Here is a 13,020-nt window from a genome sequence, read left to right on the forward strand (position 1 = left end):
GCAATTCATGTCATGGCCTCCACGCTCTCCCGACTTAACCCCATGCAATTTCTTTCTGGGGGGTTATGTGAAAGATTCAGTGTTTAAACCTCCTTTACCAAAGAAACGTGCCAGAACTGCGAGCTCGCACCAATGATGCTTTCGAACTCATTGATGGGGACATGCTGCGCCGAGTGTGGGAGGAACTTGATTATCGGCTTGATGTCTGCCGAATCACTAAAGGGGCACATATCGAACATTTGTGATTGCCTAAAAAAACTTTTTGAGTTTTTGTATGTGTGTGCAAAGCATTGTGAAAATATCTCAAATAATAAAGTTATTGTAGAGCTGTGAAATCGCTTCAATCATTTGTAATAACCCTGTAATCTTCATGCAGCATCCACTAGTCACTTGGAGCCTGTAATCAATGTACCGCTACAATTTAAATGTCTTGATAGTGCATCAACAGTTCTTAAACGATTTAGATAACACTATAGAGGCCCATAAACACTCTAAAATACTTCTGAAACGGTAACAAAACTGGAAACGCATTCAAGTTAAACAACAACATGCCATGTCTGATGGCCTTTGAAGTAAGTTTAACTTGAAAGGACGTCAGGCATCAAGGCAGGCTGTTGTTTAAATTGTATGGCGAGGAAGCAATAAGGGAAGTGAAGGAAAATTTGAGATCGTGAGTGAGAGCTCAAGGGAAATAGGCAACATTGTTAAGATTTTCTAGCAGTGAAGTTCTTTTGCACTGACGTAAAGAAGGGCGAGGAAATCTATTAGATGAAGTAGACGGCATACACTGTGGAGATTCCGGGATGACGTTAAAAATAAAACAAATAATTAGAAAATCAAAAAGCTATGATGAATGTTACAAAGAATCATAGAAAGGAGAGCAAAGACTCGCTCAAAGTGAAATTTCGGTAGTAGGAGATACGGAATGAGTGTCAAATCTAGGAATCAATCAAGAAGGAACAGAATTTCCGTACACTGTTACAGGCAAAGGACTTTTTCTACATCAGCACGGTCCAACTCTAATCAACTACTTGCACTGAATCTAGATATAATCTCCTGAGACTGTAGCGGAGAAACAGCACTGTATGGAAGAGAAAGAAGGTCCGTGAATTAATCAGGTAAGCGACAGGAATCATTTGAAATGTGATACTACGAATGATCTAAATTTCTTTCTCTTCCTTCTCGCTCATCTGTAGCTGAGCGAATACTTCGTCTCTGATTTTAACGATGTTGCAGGAACGTCAACCTTTCACTCTTCAAGATGACGATTACATGTCCCTTTATTCTTCATTTTCACGTTTTCTCTGCTGCATAATGCAAAATAATGTGAACCTAAATACTGAAGTTTAAAGAAATTGTGGAAATCTGGCAGCTGCAAGTGTCGACGGGACAATTTTGCAGCCAGTGCAGGCTCTTCCTCCGAGCGTTTCCAGCGACTGGATGTAAGACGTTTCTGTTTGTTGTTCTATTGTTTGAAGTGCGGCAGATTAGAGACAGAATTATGAAGTATTGTCTTGAAGCACGAATTTATTTGAAGAAGTAATATGTGAAGACAAACAATTACACGAAGTGTTGCCCACAAACTTCGTGACGTCGTAGTTCCTACCAAGTCTTCGTCCGAGATTGTCATACTTTTGTCTTTAGCAATAAATAAGCGTAAACGTGGGATCAGCTATGAAAGAAGCCTCGTAAACTCGTCCATTCCAGACCATATAAAATGTAGTGTGCGAAAAGAATGCAAGGAAGTAGATTTATCCAGGAGAAAGAACTTCTATAGATGGTTTGTTGACAAGGATATTTGCACGTAAAAAAATTTCTTGTGACTGGTGTGGCGAGGTTTTACATTTTAAGGCACTTCTGCACAAGAAATGTACGATATTGCGCAATAAAACACCATAAAAGCTCACCACGTAAAGCATTGCCCACCCGCTTAAAACAGCACTCTGCTGGCTTTGTTACGAATGTGCCAGATAGTGTGTAAAATCAACGCAGTAAGTGGGATCGACGTGAAGGTCCTGATAGAATAGCTGAAATAAGCTTTTGGAAGTTCCCATGACCTCAATACGATTGAAGTTACCTGATTTATTGATCTATCAACAACGTATCTACATGAAATAGTGTATCTCTCGCACCCCCTAAACACGGCCTAAAAAAGATCTTAACCGAAAGGGGCCAGAGGCAAGTGGTACGCTTTACCAGTAACAGTCGGCTTCAACTCGACAGGAATTGTTGCCGTCTGTGAAAGCAGGTCCATCTCAACCAGATTTCGAGGGAACACTGCGTAGCGAACTGTTTGCAAGGTGTCGAGCGCACCGACTGACTAATGAGTCGTTTAACCTGCAGTGCGTGAAGGACGAAGTTTAAGTGGAATAAGCTTCTCTGATGTTAGGTGGTGCATTGTGTACCATTACTTGTGCCTAACCGTTCAGATAACTCTGAACAAACTGAGATGTTTATTTCAACTCTGTTTCTTTTACTTTTTAATGTTGAGTATTCTGTGGACAGTGGTATTTTCCAGGATCACAATAGCCTTGTTCACAGGACAGACGTACACGTACCTGAGATGAGAAACACAGCGGCACTCTATCTCATTCCGACTGGCCGGCTAAATCCGGCAACCTTCACCAAGAGGAAATGTCTGGGATTATTTGGAATAGTACACTGATGACCCAAAACACTATGACCACCTGCTTAATAGCTTGTGTATCCGTCTTTGGAACGAAGTACATACTGATTCTGCGTATCAGGGATCCGACAGTTTTTTTGGGAGGTTTGTGGAGGTATGTGACATTAGATGTCTACGCACAAATCATGTATTCGCGTAAATAACGGGCAGCTGATCTGCGGTGATGGCGGCCGGTAGCGAGCCAGATTGATTCGATAGAATCACGCAAATTTAATCGCCGAGACATCAACGAGAGTTCAATACAACACTCCTCAAAACACAGCAGCACATTTCTGGCTCCGAAACAAATTATACTGCTGAAACACGACATCGCCGTCGGGGAAGACATCTGGCATGAAGGGATGCCGGTGATTTGCAGCTGCCAGCGTGTCTTCGATTACTTCCCCATGTCCCACGCGCTGCACGTCTCGATCCGCCGTTCGCCTCGATGACGGCATTTGTTTGAGACGACCATCGACCTAGTGTAGCAAAAATGTGATTCACCCGAAGAACCGAGAGGTTTCCATTGATCGACGATCGAATCCCAATGGTCCCATGCCCACTGCGTAGTTGGCGATGTCGTTGCCTCAAAATAAGAACACGTAGTGGTGGTGTGCTGAGGAAGTCCACGCTCAACAATGTACGATGAACGGTGTGCTCCGAAACACTATTGCGTGCACCAGCATTGTGCTCTTTCGGCAGAGATGCCACAGATCTCCAACTATCCTACTTTACAGAGCAGTCAAGCCTCCGAACCCCACGTTCTGTGAAGAGTAGTGGACGACCAACCATTTAGTGCCTTTGTGGTCGTTTCACTGTGCTTCTACCTCTTTCCGTAGATGCTCACGACAGTTGCACCCGAACATTCGACCAGCTTCGCCGTTTTCGAGATACTCGTTCACAGACTCTGCGTAGTAATAACCTGCCCTTTGTCAAAGTCGCTTATTTCAATGGATTTCCCAATTTGCAGCCCATATGTTCACTAGGGTGATTTCCCATCCGGGTCTACTCCATTTACGAGGGTAAGTCAATTGTGAAACGCAAAGTAGTTATAAAATTTTATTGTAATCAAATAGGAAACTTACAAAAACATCATTTTTTGAAATAGCTACTTGGTCCATCATTGTACAAGCGTCTTGATTCCCTCATAAAAGAAGGTTCTCGGCTGAGCTGCGAGCCAGGAATGCACCGCTTGTTTCACTGCTTCGTCCGAGGCCAATCGACGGCCCCTTATTGTCTGTTGGAGTGGGCCAAACAAGTGATAGAAGGGGCAAGATCGGGACTGTATGGAGGATGATCCAGTACTTCAAATTTGAGTTTCTGGAACGTTTCAGCAGTGTGGGCAGCACTATGCGGACGGGATTGTCGTGCAACAACACAAAAACACCTTTTGACAGCAATCCTCGGCGTTTCTACATCTACATCTACATTTATACTCCGCAAGCCACCCAAAGGTGTGTGGCGGAGGGCATTTTACGCGCCACTGTCATTACCTCCCTTTCCTGTTCCAGTCGCGTATGGTTCGCGGGAAGAACGACTGTCTGAAAGCCTCCGTGCGCGCTCTAATCTCTCTAATTTTGCATTCGTGATCTCCTCGGGAGGTATAAGTAGGGGGAAGCAATACATTCGATACCTCATCCAGAAACGCACCCTCTCGAAACCTGGCGAGCAATCTACACCGCGATGCAGAGCGCCTCTCTTGCAGAGTCTGCCACTTGAGTTTATTAAACATCTCCGTAACGCTATCACGGTTCCCAAATAACTCTGTAACGAAACGCGCCGCTCTTCTTTGGATCTTCTCTATCTCCTCCGTCAAACCGATCTGGTACGGATCCCACACTGATGAGCAATACTCAAGTATAGGTCGAACGAGAGTTTTGTAAGCCACCTCCTTTGTTGATGGACTACATTTTCTAAGCACTCTCCCAATGGCTACGAAGTCTTTCGCGACGTATTTCCTGAGTAAAAATTTCTCGGTGTACATGCCGCGTCAAATCAGAATAAATCTCCGAGCTTTCGACCACTACCTCCATGGTCGTCGTCAGGGCTAAAACTGACTGTCGTGAACTAGCGAGGTTCCCACATTTTATATGTAAAGGACGGCTTCTTATTGGCTGGAATACGTCAGCGATATGGCGCGTAGCGAAGTGGTGCCCTCTACTTCCATAGATGTACGAGTAGTTGCTATCCCACGTTGCTTGCAGCGCCATCCCTTAAATCAGGAGGTAAAGTGCGAGAAGTTTTTCTCTGCGATTTTTCTTTATCCAGTGCGCTCTTCCAAGTGTTGCTAAGTGCATAGCCGTTGTCTCTATTAAAGTTATTATCGCTAAGTCTAATTTCGACTGCTTCCCGGATCACAGAGTCCCAGTAATTCGATGTGTGGGCTATTACTCTGGTTTCTTCAAATAAAATCTTATGCTTGTTAAGCAGGCTATGTTCAGCCACCGCTGATTTTTCCAAATACCTGTATTTCAGGTGGCGTTGGTGCTCGATGCAGCGGTCTGCAACGGTTCTTACAGACTGGCCCACGTAATTCTTGCCGCATTCGCAAGGAATAGTATAAATTCCCGGCACTCTTAAGCCGAGACTATCTTTAACTGGTCTCAACATTTCCTTAATTTTCCTAGGTGGTCGAAAAACTGGTTTTATTCCTTGCCTCTTCAGGACTCTGGCTATCTTGCTCGTTGTAGCACCGCAAAAAGGAAGCCGCGCTATGTGTTGGTCCTCTTCTTGTATGTGGCCGGCATCGTGTCTTACTTTCTTGGACAATACTGATTTAATTTCACCGGCAGAATAACCATTCCTCTTGAAAACAGTCGTCAAATGGTTGATCTCGGGACCGAGGTGGTCCTTGTCGGAAATAGTCCTGGCTCTGTGTACTAAAGTATTCAGCATAGCTCTCTTCTGAGACGGATGATGGAAGCTATGGCTATGCAGATATAAGTCTGTATGGGTGGGCTTCCTGTACACAGAATGGCCCAGTCGTCCATCCGGCTTTCGCTCTACCAACACATCTAAAAAAGTTAACTTCCCTTCCTTCTCGACCTCCAATGTAAATTTTATGTTTGGATGTACACCATTCAGATGTTCGACGAACTGCTGCAGCGTGTCGCTGCCGTGTGGCCAGATTAAAAAAGTATCGTCGACGTATCTGTAGAAGCATGATGGGCGGAGGTGAGCACTGCTCAGGGCTCGTTCTTCAAAGTCCTCCATGAAAAAATTCGCTATTGCTGGTGACAATGGCGAACCCATGGCTGTTCCATCCGTCATTTCATAATAATTTCCACTGTATAAAAAATAAGTGGTCGTCAAGGTATGCCGGAACAACTTCAAAATTTCTGAGGAGAAATGAGCAGACAACAATTGTAATGTGTCATCCACAGGTACTTTGGTGAACAGAGAAACCACGTCGAGGCTGACCATGATATCACTTGGGCCTATCTTCATCTGTTTTATGATATCAACAAACATTTTTGAATTTTTAATATGATGTGGGCAGTGACCAACTATAGGCCCCAATGAATCTCAACCTGGTACCCGCCTTACCAACAATTAATTTTATATGATCATTCCACTTCAAATCGTTCCGCACGCATACTCCCAGATATTTTACAGAAGTAACTGCTACCAGTGTTTGTTCCGCTATCATATAATCATACAATAAAGGATCCTTCTTTCTATGTATTCGCAATACATTACATTTGTCTATGTTAAGGGACAGTTGCCACTCCCTGCACCAAGTGCCTATCCGCTGCAGATCTTCCTGCATTTCGCTACAATTTTCTAATGCTGCAACTTCTCTGTATACTACAGCATCATCCGCGAAAAGCCGCATGGAACTTCCGACACTATCTACTAGGTATTCCTTCGAATTGCAGGCTTTAACCTAGCAGTAAGCATCTCACTGTAATGTACACTGTTTATTGTTGTGCCTCTTTCCCCATAACGTTCCAGTACTGGACCTTATGCGTCGCAAAAAACCGTAAGCATCAGTTTTCCTGCGGACGGTTGGGTCTTGAACTTTTTTTTGCACGACGAATTTGGATATTTCCATTCCATACTCAGCCGTTTACTCTCCGGCTCGTAACTATGTGTCCATGTTTCGTCACCAGTAATGAACCTATCGAAGAAGTTGTCCCTTTCGTTACCATAGCGATCCAAATGTTTTTAGCAGATGTCCAAGCGCGTTTGTTTATGCAACTGTGTGAATTGTTTTGGGACCAGTCTTGCACAAACTTTATAAAACCCAAATGTTTTGTGGATGATTTCGAAGGCAGAAGCGTCACTAATTTGCAGATGATGTGCCACTTCGTCAATAACCAATCGTCTGTCTAAGAGAATCATTTCACGTGAACGCTCAATGGTTTCTATATTTGTGGCGGTAAACGGTCGACCGGCTCCTTCATCGTGCATAACACTTGTGCGACCATTTCGGAATTTTTCAATCCATTCGTAGACACTCCGTTGTGGTAAAACACTGTAATTCGGCCCCTGATACGTCTTCCGAGCACAAAAAAGAATCACTGAACGTTGCTCTTCTTTAGTGCAAATAGACAGCGGAGCAGCCATGATTAACAGCACGGCAGCGATAACGAAACTAACCTAGCAGCTTGAAAATTGCAAAGATATAACAACAAATAAACAAAGTATGCGTCATCAACGTAAAACGACAGTACTACCAAAATAAACAAAATTATAACTGAATTGCGAATAATAAATGACTTACCCTCGTACATGCTTTTGTCACCGCGTCATGTGCCTGCAACGCCACCAGCCGGCATCCAACGCCGCGGTGAGCGGTGGTCGTAATGTTTTGGCTTAGCGGCGTGGCTCTATAGAGTCCAACCATCATGAGCAGCTTCAGCTAGATGTTGCACACCTGAAGAACCGTGTGGGATCTCTTCCTCGCCAAAGTAAGGCCGTACTCAAGGCAAGAGGCGGTGTTAAGACGATACTAACGTAATGTCTGCTGGATGAGACTAATTTTTTGTCTGGTGTGCTTTTCATACAGTTGATGCCATTACACAGTTCTAAAATGCAGGTGAAGTGTTCAGTAAATGCAAGCGCGAACAGCTCGGTCTAATTCCTGGACTCGCATTCGGGAGAACGACGGTTCAATCCCGCGTCCGGCCATCCTGATTTAGGTTTTCCGTGATTTCCCTAAATCGCTCCAGGCAAATGCCGGGATGGTCCCTTTGAAAGGGGACAGCCGGCTTCCTTCCCCGTCCTTCCCTAATCCGATGAGACCGATGACCTCGCTGTCTGGTCTCCTCCCCCAAACAATCCAATCCAACCCAAATTAATTCCTGTCACGTCACTGTTACCTATGTTCTATAAGCGGCAGTCAAATGAAAACGAGAAAGATTAAAAAATGTAAGTAAACTGTAACTTATTCCAAAAGTAGCCACCATAGCTGTAATACATTTATCCCACCGTGAGACAAGACGATCATCCCTTCATGGTAAAATATTTGTGGTTGTTATACGGAACCTTGATTATACGCTGACGCGGACCTTTTCGTCTGAAGCATACAGACGGCCACGAATGTCTTTCTTCAGGGCTCCAAGAACACTGAAATCGCATGGGAATAGAAAGGAACTGTGTGAGAGATATGTAAGACTTTCCCAGCCAAACTTTGCAGCGTAGTCGAAACAACGTTGGCAACAGGTGGGTGGGTGTTATCCTGTAACGTAGTGATGCCGTCCGCTTGAACTTCATGGCGTGCTTCAGTTTTTGTCCACGTACCGCTGTGCGTAAATTGTGGTCCCGTGAGCCAGAAAGACAATGAGCAGCGGCCCCTTGGAGGCAAAGAGAAAGTTCATAGTGACTTTGCCCAGCCGGTGTGCCCGTTGTTTCGGCTATGCTGTAGGCGTTTCGCTCGAAGCACTTATATATCTTCCATACACTACCGATCTCCCCCCCCCCCCCCTCCCTTTCCCCTGCGAAGAAAGACATTTCTGAATGTCGATTTGCAATCACAATTCCTTAGTCAACCACAAATATTTTTCCATGAAACCGGACCGTCCTGTCTCACAGTTAACACTTATGGAGAGTACTTTTGAAATAATAGGCAGTTTACCTCCTTTTTTCCATTGGTCTCGTTTTCATTTGACTGCTCCTCATAGAGGAAAAAATTCCAGGTCATTTTAATTAGTTTGTAAGTTCGCCCCTGGTAGCTGAGTGGTCAGCGCGACAGAATGTCAAGCCTAAGGACCCGGGTTCGATTCCCGGCTGGGTCAGAGATTTTCTTCGCTTAGGGACTGGGTGTTGTGTTGTCCTAATCGTCAACATTTCATCCCCATCGACGCCCAAGTCGCCAAAGTCGCCGGCACGGTAGCTCAGCGCGTTCGGTCAGAGAGCTGGTTGGCCTCTGTAATAAAAAACTGAGTGGAAGGGACAACAAACGAACTTGAACGGATGTCATGTGACGTCCGCATCGACCAAACACAACGAGTAACGACGAACAAAATAAAAAAAAATGGCGTCAAATCGAAAGACTTGCACCCGGCGAACGGTCTATCCAACGGGAGGCCCTAGTCACACGACATTTACATTATATTTATTAGCTTACAAATGACTGGAAAAAACCATGGATATTTTCACGCTACCGGGCACATCTCTGCACATTCCTTGAAAGTTACAGCAGAAAGTTTCGATGTCTGGACAGTCATTCAAAGTCCTTCGCCGGCAGCCCTATACGTTTAAGTTTCCCTAAAACATCCGCTTGCTATTGACGCATTGAAGGATTCAACAACACATGAAACAAATGTAATTAGTCTTAATGAATTGCAGTACATGACAGATAATTTGGTCAAAACTGTGTGCGGAATACCTTAGTGCAGTGCAGTCCTAATACTAGTATTTGAAATACATTAGAAGTACGGAAAATCCATATCTAAAATCTAGCTCCATCAATGAAAATCGTTTTGCGGTTGCTGACCTTGTGATGCGCTGCGTATTTACCTTGACACACATTTATGATAGGCCCCGAGGAAGAGCAGACAAACAGTACCGTTGGCGTTCGCAGTTGCTACGTTTCCACACTAATGTACTAATTTAACAAAATTTTACAGAATCTGCACTCTGCTCTAGAATGTAATAACGGATTTTTCTGTCTCCGAAACCAGCTGGGCCCGTTGTTGGAAAGCGCGACCTTCGCGAGCCACGTGGCCAGCTCGGAGCTGCTTCTGCAGAAGAGGCGGCAGCTGGCTGCGGACTTGCCCTCTGTGCACAGCAACCCAGCGGCCTCCGAGGTGGGTACTCGTACGCTCCCAGACACGAACTCCTCAGTCCCCGTGCTGCATGCGTTTCAGTTGCATCACTTTCCTTTAATGGCTTGCCACGTCCGTCTCTTCTGCCCGTTTGTACCTTTTAGTCTTCGCTGAAACATTACAAGGATGTTTGTCTTCCTGCCAAGAGTGGTGGTTAGAGGGACGGGGGAGGAGGGAACAGGGCGCTAATTGCTACGTCTGCAACACGGAAGGTCTTGCTGTTTAATTCTGTTAACTTCTTGTCTAAAACGGATAGTGATCAACAAAATGTGTTAGAAAAGTTTTCACAGTAAATGTTGTTTCATTATTTCAATCAGTGTACAGTTAACTGTACTTTAAAAAATGTAGAATATTAGGTAACGAAAAAAGAAAATCAACAAAGGAAAACTAAAAAGCCCAACTTACCAATATCTAATCTACTATCGTACGAATACAACCTAAAGAAGAAGAGGAGATTTTCACTGGTGATGTGAGAGACCCAGAAAGAACTTTCTGTATTTTTACATGTTAGCAGGAACCTACTTTCAGCGTTAGTAGCGGTGACTAAATCTATTCTTTCTAGAGATACGTCTACTACCACTGGTGTATTCCGACAAGACGGTGAAATTCCCTTACCGTTTCTCCAGTAAACTATGAGTCCAAATATCGCACACTCTTTGCTTCTACACTGGTGTGCGCAGCATAAGTACGGAAGTAACTTTCGTGCGATATGTCAGTAACAAGTAACATAGCTCGATGAAACATAGACAGTAAACATAAAGAAAGGCAACTGAAAGAAACAAGCAATGAGACGAACAGAAATGACAGTTTCCACCACACTGAGCTTTGTGGCTGTGAGCATTCCCTGTTAAAGGGTGCACAAAAATTGCGCTCTGGTATCAATATTATTACGCTAATTGTTGGCGGGCGACATTGACCATGATCAGAACATTTATTAGCCCCAGCTGGTATATGAAATCACATGAGCGTTTGGAATCATTGGCCGGGAGGCCCCTTGCGGGGCAGGTCCGGCAGCCTGCGTGCCGGATGGGGATGTAATGATGATGAAGACAACACAACACTCAGTTCCTGAGCGGAGAAAATCTCCGACCCAGCTGGGAATCGAACCCGAGCTCGTATGACGGCAATCCGTCACGCTGACCACTCAGCTATCGGGGCGGACAGCTGGTATATGCCATCATAGGATCGAAATCGACGTCGTCTTTCCAGGTGCGCCAATTTTTTGCGGTGGTGTATATTGTGTTCACCAAATAAGTTTGGCACCCAGTATGAAGTGTCAGGAACAGAACCTCTCACCATAGAATTTGAGGTGGTTTGCTAACTTTGAGGCAACTAGGTACAAACAGAAATTTAAGGCAACACGGATTAAAATATTTAACGATAATTTGTTGAAAGAACTTTACAACTACTTAACTTTAGTATGATGACGAGTCCGATGCGTGGCAATGTTCTTAATTAAAAACTAATGTAGTTACTGACTAAACCAGTACTATGTCCAGTCTGGCTGTGCTGGTGGTGACATGCATACTGTGACACTGTGAAAACTCTAGGAACACACTGACTGATCACTTAACCTATGCGTTCTCTTAAATTCGTGGTGGGCGGATGAATGAATGTTCATTTGCGAACTATTTGCCTGACATGGACGGAAGCACGAATTCATATTTTTATCGCCCTCTATGGAGTCAGAAAAACTATGGTGGATGGATTGGATTGGATTGGATTGGACTATTTGAATAATATACACTCCTGGAAATTGAAATAAGAACACCGTGAATTCATTGTCCCAGGAAGGGGAAACTTTATTGACACATTCCTGGGGTCAGATACATCACATGATCACACTGACAGAACCACAGGCACATAGACACAGGCAACAGAGCATGCACAATGTCGGCACTAGTACAGTGTATATTCACCTTTCGCAGCAATTCAGGCTGCTATTCTCCCATGGAGACGATCGTAGAGATGCTGGATGTAGTCCTGTGGAACGGCTTGCCATGCCATTTCCACCTGGCGCCTCAGTTGGACCAGCGTTCGTGCTGGACGTGCAGACCGCGTGAGACGACGCTTCATCCAGTCCCAAACATGCTCAATGGGGGACAGATCCGGAGATCTTGCTGGCCAGGGTAGTTGACTTACACCTTCTAGAGCACGTTGGGTGGCACGGGATACATGCGGACGTGCATTGTCCTGTTGGAACAGCAAGTTCCCTTGCCTCTCTAGGAATGGTAGAACGATGGGTTCGATGACGGTTTGGATGTACCGTGCACTATTCAGTGTCCCCTCGACGATCACCAGTGGTGTACGGCCAGTGTAGGAGATCGCTCCCCACACCATGATGCCGGGTGTTGGCCCTGTGTGCCTCGGTCGTATGCAGTCCTGATTGTGGCGCTCACCTGCACGGCGCCAAACACGCATACGACCATCATTGGCACCAAGGCAGAAGCGACTCTCATCGCTGAAGACGACACGTCTCCATTCGTCCCTCCATTCACGCCTGTCGCGACACCACTGGAGGCGGGCTGTACGATGTTGGGGCGTGAGCGGAAGACGGCCTAACGGTGTGCGGGACCGTAGCCCAGCTTCATGGAGACGGTTGCGAATGGTCCTCGCCGATACCCCAGGAGCAACAGCGTCCCTAATTTGCTGGGAAGTGGCGGTGCGGTCCCCTACGGCACTGCGTAGGATCCTACGGTCTTGGCGTGCATCCGTGCGTCGCTGCGGTCCGGTCCCAGGTCGACGGGCACGTGCACCTTCCGCCGACCACTGGCGACAACATCGATGTACTGTGGAGACCTCACGCCCCACGTGTTGAGCAATTCGGCGGTACGTCCACCCGGCCTCCCGCATGCCCACTATACGCCCTCGCTCAAAGTCCGTCAACTGCACATACGGTTCACGTCCACGCTGTCGCGGCATGCTACCAGTGTTAAAGACTGCGATGGAGCTCCGTATGCCACGGCAAACTGGCTGACACTGACGGCGGCGGTGCACAAATGCTGCGCAGCTAGCGCCATTCGACGGCCAACACCGCGGTTCCTGGTGTGTCCGCTGTGCCGTGCGTGTGATCATTGCTTGTAC

The 13,020-nt window shown here is 45.7% G+C and overlaps 1 protein-coding gene across 1 annotated transcript in view; it reads left to right on the forward strand.

Annotated features, from left to right (window-relative positions):
* The window catches only part of LOC126458302 (glutamate-gated chloride channel-like), a 233,787-nt gene that overhangs the window by 167,309 nt on the left and 53,458 nt on the right, over positions 1 to 13,020 (forward strand). The window contains exon 10 of the mRNA XM_050095248.1: positions 9,793 to 9,918. Coding sequence (XP_049951205.1) covers positions 9,793 to 9,918 — 126 coding nt within the window. The remainder of the gene's footprint in view (positions 1 to 9,792; positions 9,919 to 13,020) is intronic.

This window comes from Schistocerca serialis, chromosome 1, assembly GCF_023864345.2.
Source record: "Schistocerca serialis cubense isolate TAMUIC-IGC-003099 chromosome 1, iqSchSeri2.2, whole genome shotgun sequence".
Lineage (NCBI taxonomy): Eukaryota > Metazoa > Arthropoda > Insecta > Orthoptera > Acrididae > Schistocerca > Schistocerca serialis.